The sequence below is a fragment of the Physella acuta genome, unplaced genomic scaffold (assembly GCF_028476545.2).
Source record: "Physella acuta isolate Inbredline_101_S28 unplaced genomic scaffold, ASM2847654v3 ptg001237l, whole genome shotgun sequence".
Lineage (NCBI taxonomy): Eukaryota > Metazoa > Mollusca > Gastropoda > Physidae > Physella > Physella acuta.
The window spans coordinates 292,756-313,028 of record NW_026732753.1 but is presented as its reverse complement, the minus strand read 5'-3'; the positions used below and the strand labels follow the sequence as shown (position 1 = coordinate 313,028).

The 20,273-nt window shown below is 34.7% G+C and overlaps 1 protein-coding gene across 5 annotated transcripts in view; it reads right to left on the bottom strand.

The window, feature by feature from the left end:
* LOC131957376 (regulator of G-protein signaling 7) overlaps nt 1–20,273 on the bottom strand; it is a 63,209-nt gene that overhangs the window by 5,032 nt on the left and 37,904 nt on the right. For 2 of the 5 annotated variants that reach the window (XM_059322139.1, XM_059322141.1), the window contains 12 exons: nt 19,261–19,312; nt 17,967–18,108; nt 16,764–16,845; nt 15,906–15,980; nt 12,676–12,762; nt 11,592–11,653; nt 10,911–11,024; nt 10,699–10,830; nt 9,856–9,930; nt 9,339–9,453; nt 5,999–6,091; nt 783–1,220 (listed from right to left, as the gene is read on the bottom strand). In XM_059322139.1, the coding sequence (XP_059178122.1) occupies nt 1,167–1,220; nt 5,999–6,091; nt 9,339–9,453; nt 9,856–9,930; nt 10,699–10,830; nt 10,911–11,024; nt 11,592–11,653; nt 12,676–12,762; nt 15,906–15,980; nt 16,764–16,845; nt 17,967–18,108; nt 19,261–19,312 (1,083 nt within the window). In that variant the 3' untranslated portion in view covers nt 783–1,166. Of the gene's footprint in view, nt 1–782; nt 6,092–9,338; nt 9,454–9,855; nt 9,931–10,698; nt 10,831–10,910; nt 11,025–11,591; nt 11,654–12,675; nt 12,763–15,905; nt 15,981–16,763; nt 16,846–17,966; nt 18,109–19,260; nt 19,313–20,273 lie in introns of those variants that run through there. The other 3 variants (XM_059322138.1, XM_059322137.1, XM_059322140.1) reach the window with 2 other exon arrangements.

The window sequence follows — 20,273 nt, the reverse complement described above, 5'->3', positions numbered from 1 at the left end:
AAATGGCTGGGTTTGATTTTTATCTTAATTTTTATCCAAGTCAATCAGGGTTAGTTTTTTGTGCAACAGTTTTTTTTGAAAAATTAAATTTAAAAAATAATGGACTGAAAAAAGCCAGCTGAAAACATGAGGCATGGGAAGAATGATATAAATTGACAACAGCATAGCAGTGTAAACAATGGCGCAGGTTATAGAGTAATAAATGATTCAACTCAACAATTAAACAATGGTAGATATTTTAAATACAGCAATTTGCATTACATTGGTTTGTAATTAAATAGTAGAAATAGGGGAAGATAATGAAAGGCAAAGTGTAAGCAAAAACAAATGAATAAATGAGAGCTAGATAATGGCCAAGACAATGGTACAGTGTGGATGTTACATCAGCTGTTCAAATCTTGTGCAAGAGTTCATTCCCCTACATCTGGTGGCGTGTCAGTAGCCCCACTCTGATTGGGTTAGTAATTGGAGAGCTAACAAAAAATTGTGTTTATCTACTGTGTACTGCACAAGATTTATCTCGTGCTGTGTACTGCACAAGATTTACCTCGTGCTGTGGTGCAGATAGGTGAGTGCATTACAACATCACTGTTGCTGGGGGATATGGAAAAACACAGTGAAAAATTATCTAGCGTCCCCAGGGGACTTACACAGGACAGATGGTTGGAAAAATGGTACAAATATTGATATAGAAATGAAGAACTGGATTGTAAAAATGCTGCATCAGTAAACCACTTAAAGGAAATGTCACAACTTTAAACTCAAAGTATGACAAAAAGTCAAAACTTTCAAAATTTTTATTTCAAACTTCTCAATATTCAACATTATTATAATATGTCAATTATCTATCAATGAGTTATTAGGTACATACACTGAGTTGTTACAAAAATGTGAATTGGCTGAGTTGTTACAAGAAATGTGAATTTTGTTCAAATAAGAGAGAGAACAGCATTTGGAAAATTATTAATTGTTTACAAATACAGGAAAATGTGAAATAAAAAATCACATGGAAAATACAAAATGTGAACCACATATTTAGCTTGAAAATAAGCAGAACAAAAATGGATGCGACCCAAAAGTGAATGTTGGCTGAGAGAGCCATGGTGAGACAGGGGTGGGCTGGGTGAGGTGGAACAGTGGTCTGTGCAATGGGAGGGTTAGTGCAATCATGTTCCTCCAATGTTTAAACTTGGCAGCTTGGAAATTATTGATCTTGTTGGCTGGAGAAAACCAAAAGTTTTACAACTGTCAAAAAACTTATAAATATTGGAGATGAAAAGTTTTAAAAACCGTCAAAAACTCTAGGAAGTTAAGGTCAAAATTTGAGGGGAAAATGAATGAAGTCCAACTGCTATAGCAGCTGTGCCCATTGGCATTTAAAGAGGGCAATAATTCACCCATTGGGTTTAATATCTAAAGGAAATTAAATCTTTAAAATTGAACTTAAGCGCTCTGAAGAAACAGAAATAAACAAAATTAGTTGGTCTAAAATCACAGATTTCTAGCAGCTAACTGACATGCTCAAATTAGGATGGAAAATAAATGAGATTGGTGCTTTAAAAATGTCACCAATTTCTGCAGCGTAATGATGCACTGAACCCAACCATTCGCACACTGAGATATTAAAAAAAGCAGGTTTGTTAGGATAGCAAGTCACTACAAGCAAACATCAACTCATGCGTCAATTCAACGTGAGATACATTATTACACAGAGATGCTCTCATCATTGGCAACTTTCTGTAAACATTGTAGGTAATAAATAATCTTTTTTCTTAAAGCTGAGATCAAAACATATTCACTTTAAACTAAACGTTTTTATCAAACATTTACTTCAAACTAAAAAATAGTGGTATACAAACATGTATGTGCAATGCACACATAATGTACAGTGCACACATAATGTACAGTGCACACATAATGTACAGTGCACACATAATGTACAGTGCACACATAATGTACAGTGCACAGATAATGTACAGTGCACAGATAATGTACAGTGATAGATAATGGTTTACAGAAAGTTTCAAGTGATACAAAGCTGCAACTTAAATCATAGTTTGTAACTTGGCTTGAGGTTTATCAAGGCCATTCTAAGTATAAAAAACAATGTTTTGCTGTATGTGGAGCTGCTATACGCAGCAGTTTGATCAGGGTCAAGTTCTAGCGTTCACCCACGAAGGACGAGTCTAGACAAGCAAACAGCACAATGGTATTCCACTGAACAAGCAGTTTGAGCAACAAAATATCACAGTAAGGAACATCAACTCCATACACCAGCGCACTACCTTTGCTTCTTTTACCCACTTATTTTGAGCCACCATGTTGTGTTATATATCATTTGTTTGACCATACCATCTTGTGTTATTGTTTGTTTTGGCCTAACGTGTTATAATTTATTTAATCATATCATGTTGTGTTATGGTTTGTTTTGACTATACTTTGTTGTGTTATTTGTTTTGACCAACTATGCTGTGTTATCATTTTACGAGGACCCACTATGTTGTGTTATATAGTTAAAGTGTGCATCAATAGAGACTGCTTGAGTTTGAAATAAAATTGAAAGGTCCCCATTCCTTAAATATGGATGAAAGGTAAAATAGTACACTAGGCTGTATTACACAAAGTTTTTATTTATTTACTACCTCTTAGTTTTTTGTTGAAGTGGTATGATTTACCCCAATTTTTTTTTCATGTTTTTAAAGACTGGTGAAGGAAAAATGAAATATTTCATCCCTTCTTGTAATTTGTCTACAGTGGTGGTGTATCTGTGGTGTGTGTTGATTGGTTAGGCAAGTTAAAGCAGAAGAAATCTTGACAGGTGGCTTCAGGAAACTAAGATTTACTTCATTTTGTTTTGAATGTAAGCTTTTGAAAAACGAGTTGCTTCCCCTGAGTGAAAGAATGTCTACTGTACACACTGACCTACAAGCAAATGCAATCTAAGCTACCTGCTGGAAATAAGAAAATGATCAGAGGAATAGAGGTTGCCCGCACCTATAAAACAAAGAAAACAAAACTGATTGATAACAAAGCATACAAATTAAAATAGAGCTAAATCCTATGAAGCACCATGCATGCTACTGGTACCCTTAGTTCTTTGCTTTATCATCACTGACTTCTAGAACAATGCATTTGGCCATTTATTGAGACATTTCTTGCAATGAGCATATATTTGAAAAAAAAATTAAGCTTTACTTTTATCTAATTTGTGATTTATTTTTACCAAAAAATCTTCATATATAATATTATAATTATTTTTCTTTAATGAGCTCTAGAATTATCAACTAGTTTACATGATGTAAATATTGAGCCTTAAAATTGATCTGAAACAATCCAATGATTAATGTATTTAGTTCAGGAAGATAAATAAGTTTGCATTCAATTATCATATTGGAGGTATGTAGAACAGGTTTAATAAGTATGGATTAAAAAGGTGAAAAATGTGCAGTTAAAATAAATCCTTTCAAAGTGCCAACTTATAACATGCTGATACATTTAAATGAAATCACACAAAAACATTTGTAAAATACAAAAAATAGTCCAATGTCATTCAATACATTTTTTTTTCATTTAATATTGAAATTGAAAAATAAAATATAATCACTTAGGTAAATCTTTAAGTATTTATCTTTAAAATAAAAAGTTTGAGATGACATTTGACCACAATAAGCATGAACTCAAAGTGCATACAAAAAAAAAAGTCATGATGCCAGTTTGGCTAACTGAAGCTTTGGAAACTGGCCTTACAACATTAAGATTTGTGCTGACTTGTCAAACTACCCTGGACTGTTATAATAAATAATAAAATATGGAAAAAATAACAGATGGCTTGATTCATTATTCTGTGAACAATATTATAATAATAACATTTAAGGGCAGCTAAATGTATCACAACAAAAAATATGGCCTTTGGTAATGATTGATGATCATGCAGACATTAGACAAAAAATGGATGAAAATGTTACATACTATTAGTGTTCTGTTTTTCTTTTGTTTTTTGAAACATCATTGGAAATAATTTTTATATTTGAGTTAAAATTCTGACATTCCCTTATGTTCATTCTAGGAGTGTTGACAGATGCTGCCTGCTCTACTCACCCATCCCGTACAAGCAGATGGGTAGAAAAATGGCTGAGCAAAGCTAATCACAACCACTGCTATGATTTTTGTTTGAGCTAAATCTTAGTTTATTTCCGCTGAGGACAATCAGTAGCAGTTTTAAAAAATTCTTACCTTATACCAGCAGTCAATAATTTATAAAATAAAAACAACAAAATAAAATGCACTAAAACATATTCAGCAGTAAACCATGAAGTTGAAGTTTCTATGTGAAAGCAATACAATTATTTTTAAATGCTAGCTTATGAAATCATCACAACAAAAAGTTTAAAGCTTTTCTTTTAGTTGGAAAAGTTTAATATAAAGTAAAGAAGGGAGTTGGTGGTAGCCAGCTGATATGTTGTGGTTAGCCCAAATGTTGTCTTGCTTTGTTTGTGGAATGGACTGAAAATGTTTTGTTAGTTGTCAGTTGACTGGTGGTTGGATTGTCAACTATTTCAAACATCAACGACATTTTACAGATCTAAGGTTTCAACATGCTACAAGAAAATATTTACATATATTACATGTACACAAATAGATCTATAAATAAATATAAACAGTATGTATACACATCAACAAATGTAAGCAAGAGATTGTTGTGAAGAAAACATCCATCAACTTTTTTGCTCTGAATTTCTCATTTTAGTAAATTAATGATATGTTTATATGAATCTCATTATTCTCATTTAAATAGAATAAGTAATTTGTAAAAAAAAAATTGTATAATCTACATATTTCTTGTTCTTAAGATATTTTTTGTGTGGATAAATTGTGTTTCTTATCAAAGTCTATAATATCTAAATGTAGAGTTAATTCTGAGACAAATTCATTCAAATGAATTATGCAGATTAATTATGTTAGCAAAATAGATAGAAATAAATAGAAGCAAACATGACTAATGATAATTTAGGATGAGGCACTGTGGGTAAGCGTGACTGAGTTGCATCTGATCCAGGTCTCTGATCTAGCTGCTCAGAAACCTGGTCACTGACTTGCTTCTTGGAGCAATGCTTTACTGCGACTGATGCAAGTTGCAACAATGACCAATGAAAAAACTCTTTTCAAAACAATGAGCAATAAACAACACTTATTGGATGGAAATTGTTTGTTGAGACTAGCCATGTGTGTACAAGTGGCATTCAATGCTAGGTCTAATCTTGACAACTGCAACATAAGTGAAAACAAACAAAGAATGTGAACTCTATGCACATCTAGGACAAAATGGCTAGACTGCCAACATCTGTAATATCAAGTGTATGGGCGCCAACAGAGCACCACATCTAAACATCATGTATCAACTTTTGACACACATGACATGGTCAGCTCAATGGCTGTAGCCTTCTCAAGCAACAGCCATGGTGTGTCCTGTCTCCAGGAACAGCCATGGTGTGTCCTGTCTCCAGGAACAGCCATGGTGTGTCCTGTCTCCAGGAACAGCCATGGTGTGTCCTGATCGCTTCCATACAGCAACCCTGGGACTTGACCAACATTTACACAAAATGGCATCCACTTACAAAGCTATTTACATATTTACATGTCTGGCTAACCCAAAAATTATCACGAAATTGGTTACCCATTACAATACAAGAGAAGCTCTGTCATAATTCAGACAGCTGTATAGTTTTTAGTGGCAGCACTGACAATTGGTATGGAAGCTCTAGTCGCTATACAGACAATTTCCATCCTGACCAATGAGAGGTTAGTGAAGGGGAGCTAACTAGTTATATTACAGGCTATGCAGGACAAGAAGATGAAGTTGATAGAGTAAACACTGAAAATATCAACATGTTGTCAAATAAAACTAGATGAACTAAAGGAAAAACAGAATGATGACACATGGTTAGTGTTTAAAAATGCTAGCTGCCCAGTCAGACTGGATGACCGGCAGGAGCCTCACTTTCTTTCTTGTGCCACAGAGAAATTCTTTGTACTGATCTGATCGCAGGTAGCGAGTGTAGCTGTCGCTCTTCATCAGCTTAAATATATGATCCTGAAATAGGACAAAACATCAGTCAACAGCAGGGAAATGCCTGGAACAAAGCTCATGAATATGTGGAACAATCAAAGTTTTCAACCATGGAACAATCAAAGTTTCCTGTCATGGAACAATCAAAGTTTCCTGTCATGGAACAATCAAAGTTTCCTGTCATGGAACAATCAAAGTTTTCAACCATGTAACAATCAAAGTTTCCTGTCATGGAACATTCAAAGTTTCCAGTCATGTAACAATCAAAATTTCCTGTCATGGAACAATCAAAGTTTCCTTCCAGTCATGGAACAATCAAAGTTTCCATTCATTTATAAAAATGATCATTTATAAAAAATACATTTTTTTTTACAACTTCTGGTTTTTTGATAAATCATTTTTTGTTTGGACAACTGTCCCATAAGAGCAAACTGCGTTTTGGCAAGTGTATTTTGGAAAAATAACCAGCATCCATTCAGATTAAAGCATAGCTTAAAAAGTGATACATGTTTTTCATCAAGTTATTTTGTTTACTTTAATGGAGGCGAGCGAGTTGACAAGAGTCCTTCCATCATGTTGTTGACATAGAATAAAAATATGCTTTTTTTTAGATTTAGACCATAAAAATAATAAAAAAATAATAACTTAGGCCTAAAATTAATTTAGAAATTTTATGTTTTTAGAATAAAAGCTATAAAAGTTGAAAATAATAATACCTTTCTATTTATTTTCATCAAGCCTAAGTTATAACGGATGTTTCACTTTCGTAAGACACATGTTGATTGGCTGTACAGTAACTCAGTGATAACTATTTGTTTACAAAACTTTGCAGAAAAAGTTTTTAAATGAAAATGCTAATTTAAACCCATGACCTAGTTTTCCATTTTTTTCGCTTACAATGTGTACAATAAAATTTATGGCAGCCTATCGAATAGCAGGATGCAATTGTTTATATCGCCAATACACTGGAAAACCAAATTGTTTTTTTTTTTTAATTATATTTAGTTACCGAAAATATTAAAAACATCAAATACATCCAATCTTTAGTAAAGTCCGAAAAAAACCAGACAGACAGGATTTTATAGCCATATTAATTGTAAGTACGTTGTGCATGATTTTTAAATTAATTAATGGGCCTCTCGAATACTTTCTTGCTCACGTCCATTGGGGAATTTTAAAAGTTATACATATTTCATAAGCTACTTAGTTTACTTTAAGGGCATGGGCGGGTGATGAGTACCAACTTCCTTATTTCCGAGTCTAAAGATGTAATACTTGGCTAATAGTTATAACTCAAAGAGTTAAGCATAAAAATATTTTTTAAAATTTTTTAAATCTTCCGTTGCCATGGTGACGGCGGCCATATTGGATTTTATTGACGATTTTTAAATGGAAATAACTCAAAAATGGTTTGTTCAAATTTCATGAAAACTTAATATAGTCTGCAGACACATGTGTTTAAGACTTCTGATAGATTACATTTTCAAAAAAGAAAATAGTTTTCTTTTTACTTTTTTTTTAAAAACATTACTGTAAAAATTTCATTATTTCGTCCAATTTTTTCACTATTTCAACAACAAAATTTTTTTTTTTACAAAAATTCCAAAAGTGTTCTATCAGTTTTCTTTGAACATATATAAAGAGTAACTGGAGCAAATTTAGTTCAGTTCTGATAATTATTAACAAAGTTATTTCAATAATTGTACAAAAAAACATCAAACTGAGAAAAACGCAAAAAACTAACAAAAAGTTGCAAAAAATGAACATTTATCGCTGTATGTCACTAAAATCGACCACATTTATAGCCTGAAGTATGGTGCTGCTGAATATATTCCTTCTGAGCTTGTTCGGCTGTTAGTTTTCTTTTTTTCTGGCGCTGTTTGTTTTACCTAGAATTGTAGTAAAGCTGTTGTCATGGCGTCTTTTTTCGCGTCTTCACTGGGTCCTCGACTATGGTTTCCTTCTTTTGGCAGCAATGCCATAGCATGCCTGGGCCCAAAATTGAATTATGCTATCACAGAAACAGCAGTATATTTTGCATGGTCTCATGTCTAAAGCCAATTATGATAAGACGTCTTTGTTTATTGTGAAAGGCCTTGTTCTGGATTCTTTTGCAGTTGTATACTTACGGTTTACAACATTTTTATTACTGCCACACCATGCTTGAAGCAAACCCATTACACTGTTTTCATCAATAGTAGCCACTACATCACAGTGTGCGAGGAGATGTATTGATAACATCAAGAAGCAAATCACAGTCGACAATAATTCTGCATGGCTGTGGTTTACAATTAGTACTACTAGTACTAGATGTAACAGTGCTTTCTTCTGTCTGTAAAAACTGTGTCTTACATTGCCGCAGTTTCTTAGTAAATGTGCATATTACATCTGCACCAGTGCTTGTCTGAATAGTGCTAGATTTAGTAGAGGTAGCTGCAATCAGTTGCATTCGGACGAGCCCTAGCTTTAGTAAATTAGTTAGATGTGTGTATCTATTTTTAGCGAGTATTTTGTTCTACGCATTATTGAAAGAGAAACAAATTAAATCGTCTCACTGCTTATGATAATTCACACAAACTAATCTAAACTGTTAATAGTATATTTAATTGAAATAATTATATGTTAAAATAATGTAAGTATTTTACAGAAGCTTAGAGAAACAAAACTAGATCAAACTTAGCAACGCGCTGAAACTAAGGGAATGTTTACTCCCGAAGCGAAACGACCAATCGCTAACTAGCTTCCGCCGTCGAATGCCAATGAAAAAATTGAGGTCAAAAATTTGCATACCGGAAAAACCCGACTGAGTAAAATAAACAACTTTATGACGTAGAAAAATAATCACATTAAAATATGTATTTTGATTGGTCATTTAATTTTAGAACAAATAAAGAAAGGAGGTCATGGCCTTTCCATTGATATGAAACACATTAGGTTTCCGCGAAGCCTAATAGTACTTTTCTAGGTCGAAAAATTGCTATTTTTACCAAAAAATTAAACAAAAGACCATGTACCCACTACATTGAACCCGGTTTTTCATAATTAAATACTGTTTTTAGGGTCATAACAATGTCATTTTTAGATTCAACGATGGTTATTCTGTATAGATCAAGTAAAAGTGGGAAATCGATGATTTAGTGGATTTATGACGAAAAGTACACCCGCCCATGCCCTTAAAGAGAAGTTTAAAAAAAAAACCTCCACTAAATTACGTTGTTTACTTTAATGAAAAGTTTTTAAAAAAAAACATACATGAAGTTATTTTGTTTACCTGAGCTTCATCGAAGACAAAGCGAGTTGGATTGTTTTCCATCCTTCTCCTCACCAGCTCCATAATGTGACAGTCAACATTGACAGGGTTATGTGCTCCAGGTGCCAGAAACTCACTGGGCAAAAATGTTGAAAATTAGCAGTAAAAAATTGATTTCACATTTACACACTTAAGTGAATGCTCATGTTGATTTCTTGAAATATAGCTTAAAATTGAACATTACAATATCCCTAATCCAAACAATTACAAATAATTTCCAAAAGTGTACATTCAATAATACCTGACCTAGGCAACCTAAAGACTAAGGTCATGGACAGACATGTAAACAGCAAAGCCAAGGTCAACTACAAACATGGTGATAGTACCTAGCAATACAGTCAAGGACACTATATACAGTGCTAGGTAAAGTTAAAAAGATGCAAACAAAAACATTAAAACATTGTCAAAATCTAAAAGTTTTATAAATCTAATGCACACAAATTCTATTAGTATTAATATAGTTGTGTAAAGAAAATACCTGAAAATTTCATGAACTTTTTTGTTGACTTCTCTCATAGCAAGCCCTTTTAACTCTTGGCAAGCCAGCCAGAACCTGGAGAAGAAAAAGTGAACATGTTCCTCTCTCCAGAGTTAGTCTTGTTTCTCTTATTTTATTCCTTTAATCATTGGTTGAAATATTTGACAGAGATCAGGTATGATTTCACCAAATTCCAAGAAATATCATCTAGTTTAGTCAATGTCATCAACCAAGAAATATCATCTAGTTTAGTCAATGTCATCAACCAAGAAATATCATCTAGTTTAGTCAATGTCATCAACCAAGAAATATCTAGTTTAGTCAATGTCATCAACCAAGAAATATCATCTAGTTTAGTCAATGTCATCAACCAAGAAATATCATCTAGTTTAGTCAATGTCATCAACCAAGAAATATCATCTAGTTTAGTCAATGTCATCAACCAAGAAATATCATCTAGTTTAGTCAATGTCATCAACCAAGAAATATCATCTAGTTTAGTCAATGTCATCAACCAAGAAATATCATCTAGTTTAGTCAATGTCATCAACCAAGAAATATCATCTAGTTTAGTCAATGTCATCAACCAAGAAATATCATCTAGTTTAGTCAATGTCATCAACCAAGAAATATCATCTAGTTTAGTCAATGTCATCAACCAAGAAATATCATCTAGTTTAGTCAATGTCATCAACCAAGAAATATCATCTAGTTTAGTCAATGTCATCAACCAAGAAATATCATCTAGTTTAGTCAATGTCATCAATGTCAATTAATGCCTGACCAACATCATCTAGTTGAACTATTTCCATTGAAAGAGTTTGTCAATGAATTAGAACTTACTTGAGGTTCTCCCCACTAAACTCCTTGTCTAGAAACTTGCTGAACTGTTCTCTACCAGCAGGGTCATACAGAAGTTCCTCTATACTGAAAGCCCATCTTTTCACTCGCCGTTGTGGTATTTCTCTTGGGTTCCTGGTTGAAATTATTGCATTAATTCATGGGCTCACGTTGAGGATTAGACACAACAATTCTACAAGCCATGAGCTGCTTACATAGTTTTTTCTTGTTCCCAGAACTCAGTGCTGTCAGAAACCCAAGGGTTGGAAGTGTCCGGACTTGTTATAAAGGCATCAAATTCTGCATATTGCTGGTAGTAGGCTATGTAACTGGTGGAGAGATAGGAGTGTATTGAGTGGGGGAAGTTAGGTTCTGTGAACATTGAATGTATAGTCTTTGTGGATATTTACAATGTAATTTTATGATTGACAACTCTGAAAGATAGTAAAAGAGAATAAACCCTGGACAAATCTTAAATGATTCAACACAAAAATGAGGCAGATATTTTCTGTGTAATTACAGCTTAAACAGTTTTTTTGTGAAAATCTACTCCACAAAAATATTATAAGGACTTACCATTCTACAACTTTTGTCAGGACTTATCTACAACTTTTGTCAGGACTTACCATTCTACAATTTTTGTCAGGACTTACCATTCTACAACTTTTGTCAGGACTTACCATTCTACAACTTTTGTCAGGACTTACCATTCTACAACTTTTGTCAGAACTTACCATTCTACAACTTTTGTCAGGACTTACCATTCTACAACTTTTGTCAGGACTTACCATTCTACAACTTTTGTCAGAACTTACCATTCTACAACTTTTGTCAGGACTTACCATTCTACAACTTTTGTCAGGACTTACCATTCTACAACTTTTGTCAGGACTTACCATTCTACAACTTTTGAAATTTTTACCCGTCTTTTCTCCAGCTTTCTTCTCAAAACATCAATCTGAAAAATATTTGGATCAGAATAATTGTATCACATAAATCAATATGATTGTATCACATAAATCAATATGATTGTAACATACAGATCAAGATGATTGTATCTTGTTTACTCATGTTTATTAGTCCAAGTATCAAATTTAATCACAACTTGTCAGATCATACTTCAAAAGGTATCAAATTTAATCACAACTTGTCAGATCATACTTCAAAAGGTATCAAATTTAAACACAACTTGTCAGATCATACTTCAAAAGGTATCAAATTTAAACACAACTTGTCAGATCATACTTCAAAAGGTATCAAATTTAAACACAACTTGTCAAATCATACTTCAAAATTTATTGAAAATGTTTTAAGTGTAATATTTGTGTTTAAAATCATTTACAACTTTTTTGTTAAAATTATTGTATGAATTTAAAAGCCAACAGCTTACATAAAACCCAGAACTGAATCCTCAGGTTGTTCCCTAATGGTTACTTGGTGCCTTTCATCTATAGAACTAATGAGCATGCTAATTAATTACCTCATGCCATATGGAGTCTGACAGAACTAATGAGCGTGCTAATTAATTACCTCATGCTGTATGGTGTCTGACAGAACTAATGAGCATGCTAATTAATTACCTCATGCTGTATGGTGTCTGACAGAACTAATGAGCATGCTAATTAATTACCTCATGCTGTATGGTGTCTGACAGAACTAATGAGCATGCTAATTAATTACCTCATGCTGTATGGTGTCTGACAGAACTAATGAGTATGCTAATTAATTACCTCATGCTGTATGGTGTCTGACAGAACTAATGAGCATGCTAATTAATTACCTCATGCTGTATGGTGTCTGACAGAACTAATGAGCATGCTAATTAATTACCTCATGCTGTATGGTGTCTGACAGAACTAATGAGCATGCTAATTAATTACCTCATGCTGTATGGTGTCTGACAGAACTAATGAGCATGCTAATTAATTACCTCATGCCATATGGAGTCTGACAGAACTAATGAGCATGCTAATTAATTACCTCATGCCGTATGGAGTCTGCAGGTGTGTGTAGGTCAGCCTCTGAAACACTGGGACTGATGCGGCCTCCTGGCACTGCATAATTGGGCTAAAACAATTGATCACATTAATTAAACATGTCACATTGTTCTGTCACAGTGAAACTAATATATTTAGATCTATAGCTAATAGAGACTAGTGACTAAAATAGTCACCCTAATATATTAAGTTCTATAGCAAACAGTGACTAAAATAGTCACCCTAATATATTTAGATCTATAGCAAACAGTGACTAATTACTAAAATAGTCACCCTAATATATTTAGACCTATAGCAAAGTTTCTAATAGAAAAGTTAGTGGCCATCTTTAGATTCATTATCCTAGTGACAAGCTAGGGGCCATCTTTAGATTCACTATCCCAGTGACAAGTTAGTGGCCATCTTTAGATTCACCATCCCAGTGACAAGTTAGTGGCCTTCTTTAGATTCACTATCCTAGTAACAAGTTAGTGGCCATCTTTAGATTCACTATCCCAGTAACAAGTTAGTGGCCATCTTTAGATTCACTATCCCAGTAACAAGTTAGTGGCCATCTTTAGATTCACTATCCCAGTAACAAGTTAGTGGCCATCTTTAGATTCACTATCCCAGTAACAAGTTAGTGGCCATCTTTAGATTCACTGTCCCAGTAACAAGTTAGTGGCCATCTTTAGATTCACTATCCCAGTAACAAGCTAGTGGCCATCTTTAGATTCACTATCCCAGTGACAAGTTAGTGGCCATCTTTAGATTCACTGTCCCAGTAACAAGTTAGTGGCCATCTTTAGATTCACTGTCCCAGTAACAAGTTAGTGGCCATCTTTAGATTCACTATCCCAGTGACAAGTTAGTGGCCATCTTTAGATTCACTATCCTAGTAACAAGTTAGTGGCCATCTTTAGATTCACTATCCCAGTAACAAGCTAGTGGCCATCTTTAGATTCACTATCCCAGTGACAAGTTAGTGGCCATCTTTAGATTCACTGTCCCAGTAACAAGTTAGTGGCCATCTTTAGATTCACTGTCCCAGTAACAAGTTAGTGGCCATCTTTAGATTCACTATCCCAGTGACAAGTTAGGGGCTACCTAATCCCAGTGACCAGCTATTGGTCATCTTTAGTTGTTTTTAGGTCAACTATCACATTGAATAGATGGACCACTAGTCACAAACTTAACATTAATCAGTACAACCAAAATTGGTCAACTGCTACATAAAAAGTTGATTATAGCTATACTCCTAAAACAAAGAATGTTAGCTTACAAAGAGCATTGGACTGAAATGTCTATACAAATAGATGTTTATAGGTTTAGATATGGAGCACTGACAGACCAGGAAAAAAGCCAACATGAAAAAGCACACATGAAATTTTGACCACAGAAAAATTTCTCACCTTATATTTTACATAAGGAAAATGCCCACATTAAAAAATTTGACATTAAATAAAATTGTAAGTTTAAGTATTGAAAAACATATTTGTTAATCCCATAAATGTATGGTATGATGAAACAATATGTGACAATACAAACTTTTGTTTATTAGCTGAAAACAATATGTGATAGAACATATTTTTATTTATTAAACTTCAATGTTTTTATACTGAAGGTCTATTGTAAAAATTGATAACCATACCAGTGGCGGATCTAGTATGTTCAGGGGTGCGATATGGTCAGTCTACATAATACTGGTGTATATGGGCGTTATATGGTCAGTATGCATAATACTGGTGTACATGGGTGTTATATGGTAAGTCTACATAATACTGGTGTACATGGGTGTTATATGGTCAATCTACATAATACTGGTGTATATGGGCATTATATGGTCAGTCTACATAATACTGGTGTACATTGGTGTTATATGGTCAATCTACATAATACTGGTGTATATGGGCATTATATGGTCAGTCTACATAATACTGGTATATATGGGCATCATATAGTCAGTCTACATAATACTGGTGTATATTGGCATTATATGGTCAGTCTGCATAATACTGGTATATATGGGCATCATATGGTCAGTCTACATAATACTGGTGTATATTGGCATTATATGGTCAGTCTGCATAATATTGTGTACAGAAGTGTGATATGGTCAGTCTACATAATACTGGTGTATATTGGCATTATATGGTCAGCCTACATAATACTGGTATATATGGGCATCATATGGTCAGTCTACATAATACTGGTGTATATTGGCATTATATGGTCAGTCTGCATAATATTGTGTACAGAAGTGTGATATGGTCAGTCTGCATAATACTTCTTTCTTGTAAGTTTTCTTGTTACTGAACATCTAGAGGTATCCATGCTTCTCCCTGCATTTATCAGACTCTACAAGTTGTGATGCGACTAGACTCTACCATACAAGATGTGATGCGACTAATGTTATTTAGGCTCCCCCACCCACAAATCCGCCACTGTCAGATGAATACAACATAGGCAATAACATACACATTGTATGTTATTTCCAGTTTGGAAAATATCAACAGAGGAAAATGGACACAGGATAAAGCCATTCAACACAACAAAAGTAGGTCAGTGATGACCTCTGACCCGTGGCAGCCAAGAAGTTAAAGTTACTTACCAGAGCACTGATGCTACCAGCCTGCTCAGTAACAGAACACACACACACATACATTAAATTAGCTTTCAACAATCTCATCATTGACAGTATCTCTATCATTTTGATCTATTTATTTTTTTTTTTGTAAAAATCTAAGCCTGAATAAAAAAAAGTATTTCTAGAGTTTCACTTAGTAACACAATTCTCAAATTGATCAGCTGACTGAAGTTCATTCTGACAATGGTAAAATTCCCTATGAGCTGTATTTTTACAATGGTAAAATTTTCTGTGAGCCATATTTTTACATTAGTAAATTTCCAGTGAGCAGTATTTTAACAATGGTAAGATTCCATGTGAGCCAAATTTTCTAGAGGTGCTTCAAATCTCAAGGTGGCCTTTCCTCTGGGCTTACATGAATTTTATCTCTAAGTTTAAGATTTAACTACTAAACCTTATTCTGTTGTAATAACAATTCTGAATTTTTAAATAAATATTTTAAAATGGATTTAGAAGACTTGATTTTTTGTTAATGGAAAAGGTGTATTTTGTAAACTGTTTTTAGATCTAGATCAAGATGCATTTTAAAATTTTTAAACTGATTGGTTACTTTTTAAAGAAAAAGTCTAGAAAGTTTTTTGACTTACCCGACTCATTTTCGAGTGTCTGTTCATTCTGCAGGCCTTTTTGATGTCAACTTCTGTCGTGTTGACACAGCCAGGCTGCAGACGGGAAAATATAGGCAGTAGCCAGCAGTTTGAAATGGATAAAAATATAGGCAGTAGCCAGCAGTTTGAAATGGATAAAAATATAGGCAGTAGCCAGCAGTTTGAAATGGATAAAAATATAGGCAGTAGCCAGCAGTTTGAAATGGATAAAAATATAGGCAGTAGCCAGCAGTTTGAAATGGATAAAAATATAGGCAGTAGCCAGCAGTTTGAAATGGATAAAAATATAGGCAGTAGCCAGCAGTTTGAAATGGATAAAAATATAGGCAGTAGCCAGCAGTTTGAAATGGATAAAAATATAGGCAGTAGCCAGCAGTTTGAAATGGATAAAAATATCAGTCCCACTATTTACATAGAGATATTGACTAGAAAATATAATGAGTGCATTTATCAGAGACATATGTTCCTGACAAAGCATCTTCACTAAAAGTAAGTAAAGTTCCCTTTTTCAAACCTGACGGTCTATAGGGCAAGTGAAGTAGAGTTCACATGTTTTGTGACCTTGGCATATGGAGACATAGTGTGGTCAGCACTATGCCCAGCCGCCTTTACTTTCCCTAATGTGAGTAAGTATCCTTCAGAGGATGGTCTACTGACTTGAACCCGGATTCGAACTCGAGACTTATGGGTTAGCAGTCCTGCTCTCTACCGCTAGACCACTCCATCCCACAAGCATCTTCATTACCATTCTAATTTTCCCAAGTCCAAATAGAAAGACTTTCTATTTACAGACTGTAATTACTTATGAGAATGTAAATGTAATGAATCAATACATACCACAGGCCGATGTACATCCCAGAATGCTCTTTCTTGGCTGTCTAAAACTTTTCTTTCCAATTTATCTCGCTTTTTGTCAACTCTAAAAAAAAAATGTGTCAACTTATGTCGTATGATACATGAAAACATTGATAAGCTAGACAGACTTGCTGAGTACACCATAAAGTGTTGAAACTCTCAACACAATCAACAGCTAGTGTTGAAACTCTCAACATAATCAACAGCTAGTGTTGAAACTCTCAACATAATCAACAGCTAGTGTTGAAACTCTAACACAATCAACAGCTAGTGTTGAAACTCTCAACACAATCAACAGCTAGTGTTGAAACTCTCAACATAATCAACAGCTAGTGTTGAAACTCTAACACAATCAACAGCTAGTGTTGAAACTCTAACACAATCAACAGCTAGTGTTGAAACTCTAACACAATCAACAGCTAGTGTTGAAACTCTAACACAATCAACAGCTAGTGTTGAAACTCTCAACACAATCAACAGCTAGTGTTGAAACTCTAACACAATCAACAGCTAGTGTTGAAACTCTAACACAATCTACAGCTAGTGTTGAAACTCTAACATAATCAACAGCTAGTGTTGAAACTCTAACACAATCAACAGCTAGTGTTGAAACTCTAACACAATCAACAGCTTGTGTTGAACCTCTAACACAATCAACAGCTAGTGTTGAGACTCTAACACAATCAACAGCTAGTGTTGAGACTCTAACACAATCAACAGCTAGTGTTGAAACTCTAACACAATCAACAGCTAGTGTTGAAACTCTAACACAATCAACAGCTAGTGTTGAAACTCTCAACACAATCAACAGCTAGTGTTGAAACTCTAACACAATCAACAGCTAGTGTTGAAACAACTTTCAACACAATCAACAGCTAGTGTTGAAACTCTAACACAATTAACAGCTAGTGTTGAAACTCTAACACAATCAACAGCTAGTGTTGAAACTCTAACACAATCAACAGCTAGTGTTGAAACTCTAACACAATCAACAGCTAGTGTTGAAACTCTAACACAATCAACAGCTAGTGTTGAAACTCTCAACACAATCAACAGCTAGTGTTGAAACTTTAACACAATCAACAGCTAGTGTTGAAACTCTAACACAATCAACAGCTAGTGTTGAAACTCTAACACAATCAACAGCTTGTGTTGAAAAGATAAATAACTAAAGTGTCATCTCACTTGGCCTGAGCTTCAGCTTGCATAAATATAAACTCCCATTTTCTAGAAAACATTTTCTGTAGCCTGGCCAGATTTTCCGCCTCATAGTCAGCCAATTCCAGTCTCTGCTTGTTCTGCATGGTCCTCTTGCATAAATACACAGCTGGCAAGTACAAGCAGTCTATCAGTCAAATCACAACTTTTCAGTCAGATCAGTCAAATCACAACTTTTCAGTCAGATCAAAACTTTTCAGTCAGATCAAAACTTTTCAGTCAGATCAAAACTTTTCAGTCAGATCAAAACTTTTCAGTCAGATCAGTCAGATCAAAACTTTTCAGTCAAATCACAACTTTTCAGTCAGATCAGTAGATCAAAACTTTTCAGTCAGATCAAAACTTTTCAGTCAGATCAAAACTTTTCAGTCAGATCAAAACTTTTCAGTCAGATCAAAACTTTTCAGTCAGATCAGTCAGATCAGAACTTTTCAGTCAGATCAGTCAGATCAAAACTTTTCAGTCAGATCAAAACTTTTCAGTCAGATCAGTCAGATCAGAACTTTTCAGTCAAATCAGAACTTTTCAGTCAGATCAGTCAGATCAAAACTTTTCAGTCAGATCAGTCAGATCAAAACTTTTCAGTCTGATCAGTCAGATCAAAACTTTTCAGTCAGATCAAAACTTTTAAGTCGAATCAGAACTTGACAGTCAGATCAGTCAAATCAGAACTTGACAGTCATAAAAACTTTTCAGTCAGATCAAAACTTTTCAGTCAAATCAAAACTGTTCAGTCTATCAGTGGGTACATTTAGGTCTGAATTCACTAATTATTTGTAGACAATATAAAGTTTGATTCAAATCTCATTAGTACTTAACTTCTTGGTATAGTGTGTAGGCTTATTTGATGTTACATCAAAATCTGATGTGATTACATATAAACATACTCTAATCTGATTACATCAAATGTAACAATCTGATTACATAATAACTTACCCTAATCTGATTACATAAAACTTACCCTAATCTGAATACATCAAACTTACCCTAATCTCATTACATCAAACTTGCCCTAATCTGATTACATCAAACTTACCCTAATCTCATTACATCAAACTTACCATAATCTGATTACATCAAACTTACCCTAATCTCATTACATCAAACTTACCATAATCTGATTACATCAAACTTACCCTAATCTGATTACATCAAACTTACCCTAATCTGATTACATCAAACTTACCCTAATCTGATTACATCTAACTTACCATAATCTGATTACATCAAACTTACCATAATCTAATTACATCTAACTTACCATAATCTGTATTTTCTGGTTCCCCACAACGTGAAGGCCAAAAACAAGGAGTCTGAAAAAAAATTTTTTACTGATTAAAATAAGTTGCAGAAGAAATAAAACATGACTTTGATGGAGAGACCACTCCACAACACCTGACTTTGATGGAGAGACCACTCCACAACACCTGACTTTGATGGAGAGACCACAACACCTGACTTTGATGGAGAGACCACAACACCTGACTTTGATGGAGAGACCACTCCACAACACCTGACTTTGATGGAGAGACCACTCCACAACACCTGACTTTGATGGAGAGACCACTCCACAACACCTGACTTTGATGGAGAGACCACAACACCTGACTTTGATGGAGAGATCACAACACCTGACTTTGATGGAGAGACCACTCCACAACACCTGACTTTGATGGAGAGACCACTCCACAACACCTGACTTTGATGGAGAGACCACTCCACAACACCTGACTTTGATGGAGAGACCACTCCACAACACCTGACTTTAATGGAGAGACCACTCCACAACACCTGACTTTGATGGAGAGACCACTCCACAACACCTGACTTTAATGGAGAGACCACTCCACAACACCTGACTTTGATGGAGAGACCACTCCACAACACCTGACTTTGATGGAGAGACCACTCCACAACACCTGACTTTAATGGAGAGACCACTCCACAACACCTGACTTTGATGGAGAGACCACAACACCTGACTTTGATGGAGAGACCACAACACCTAACTGATGGAGAGACCACAACACCTGACTTTGATGGAGAGACCACTCCACAACACCTGACTTTGATGGAGAGACCACTCCACAACACCTGACTTTGATGGAGAGACCACTCCACAACACCTGACTTTGATGGAGAGACCACAACACCTGACTTTGATGGAGAGACCACAACACCTAACTTTGATGGAGAGACCACTCCACAACACCTGACTTTGATGGAGAGACCACTTCACAACACCTGACTTTGATGGAGAGACCACAACACCTG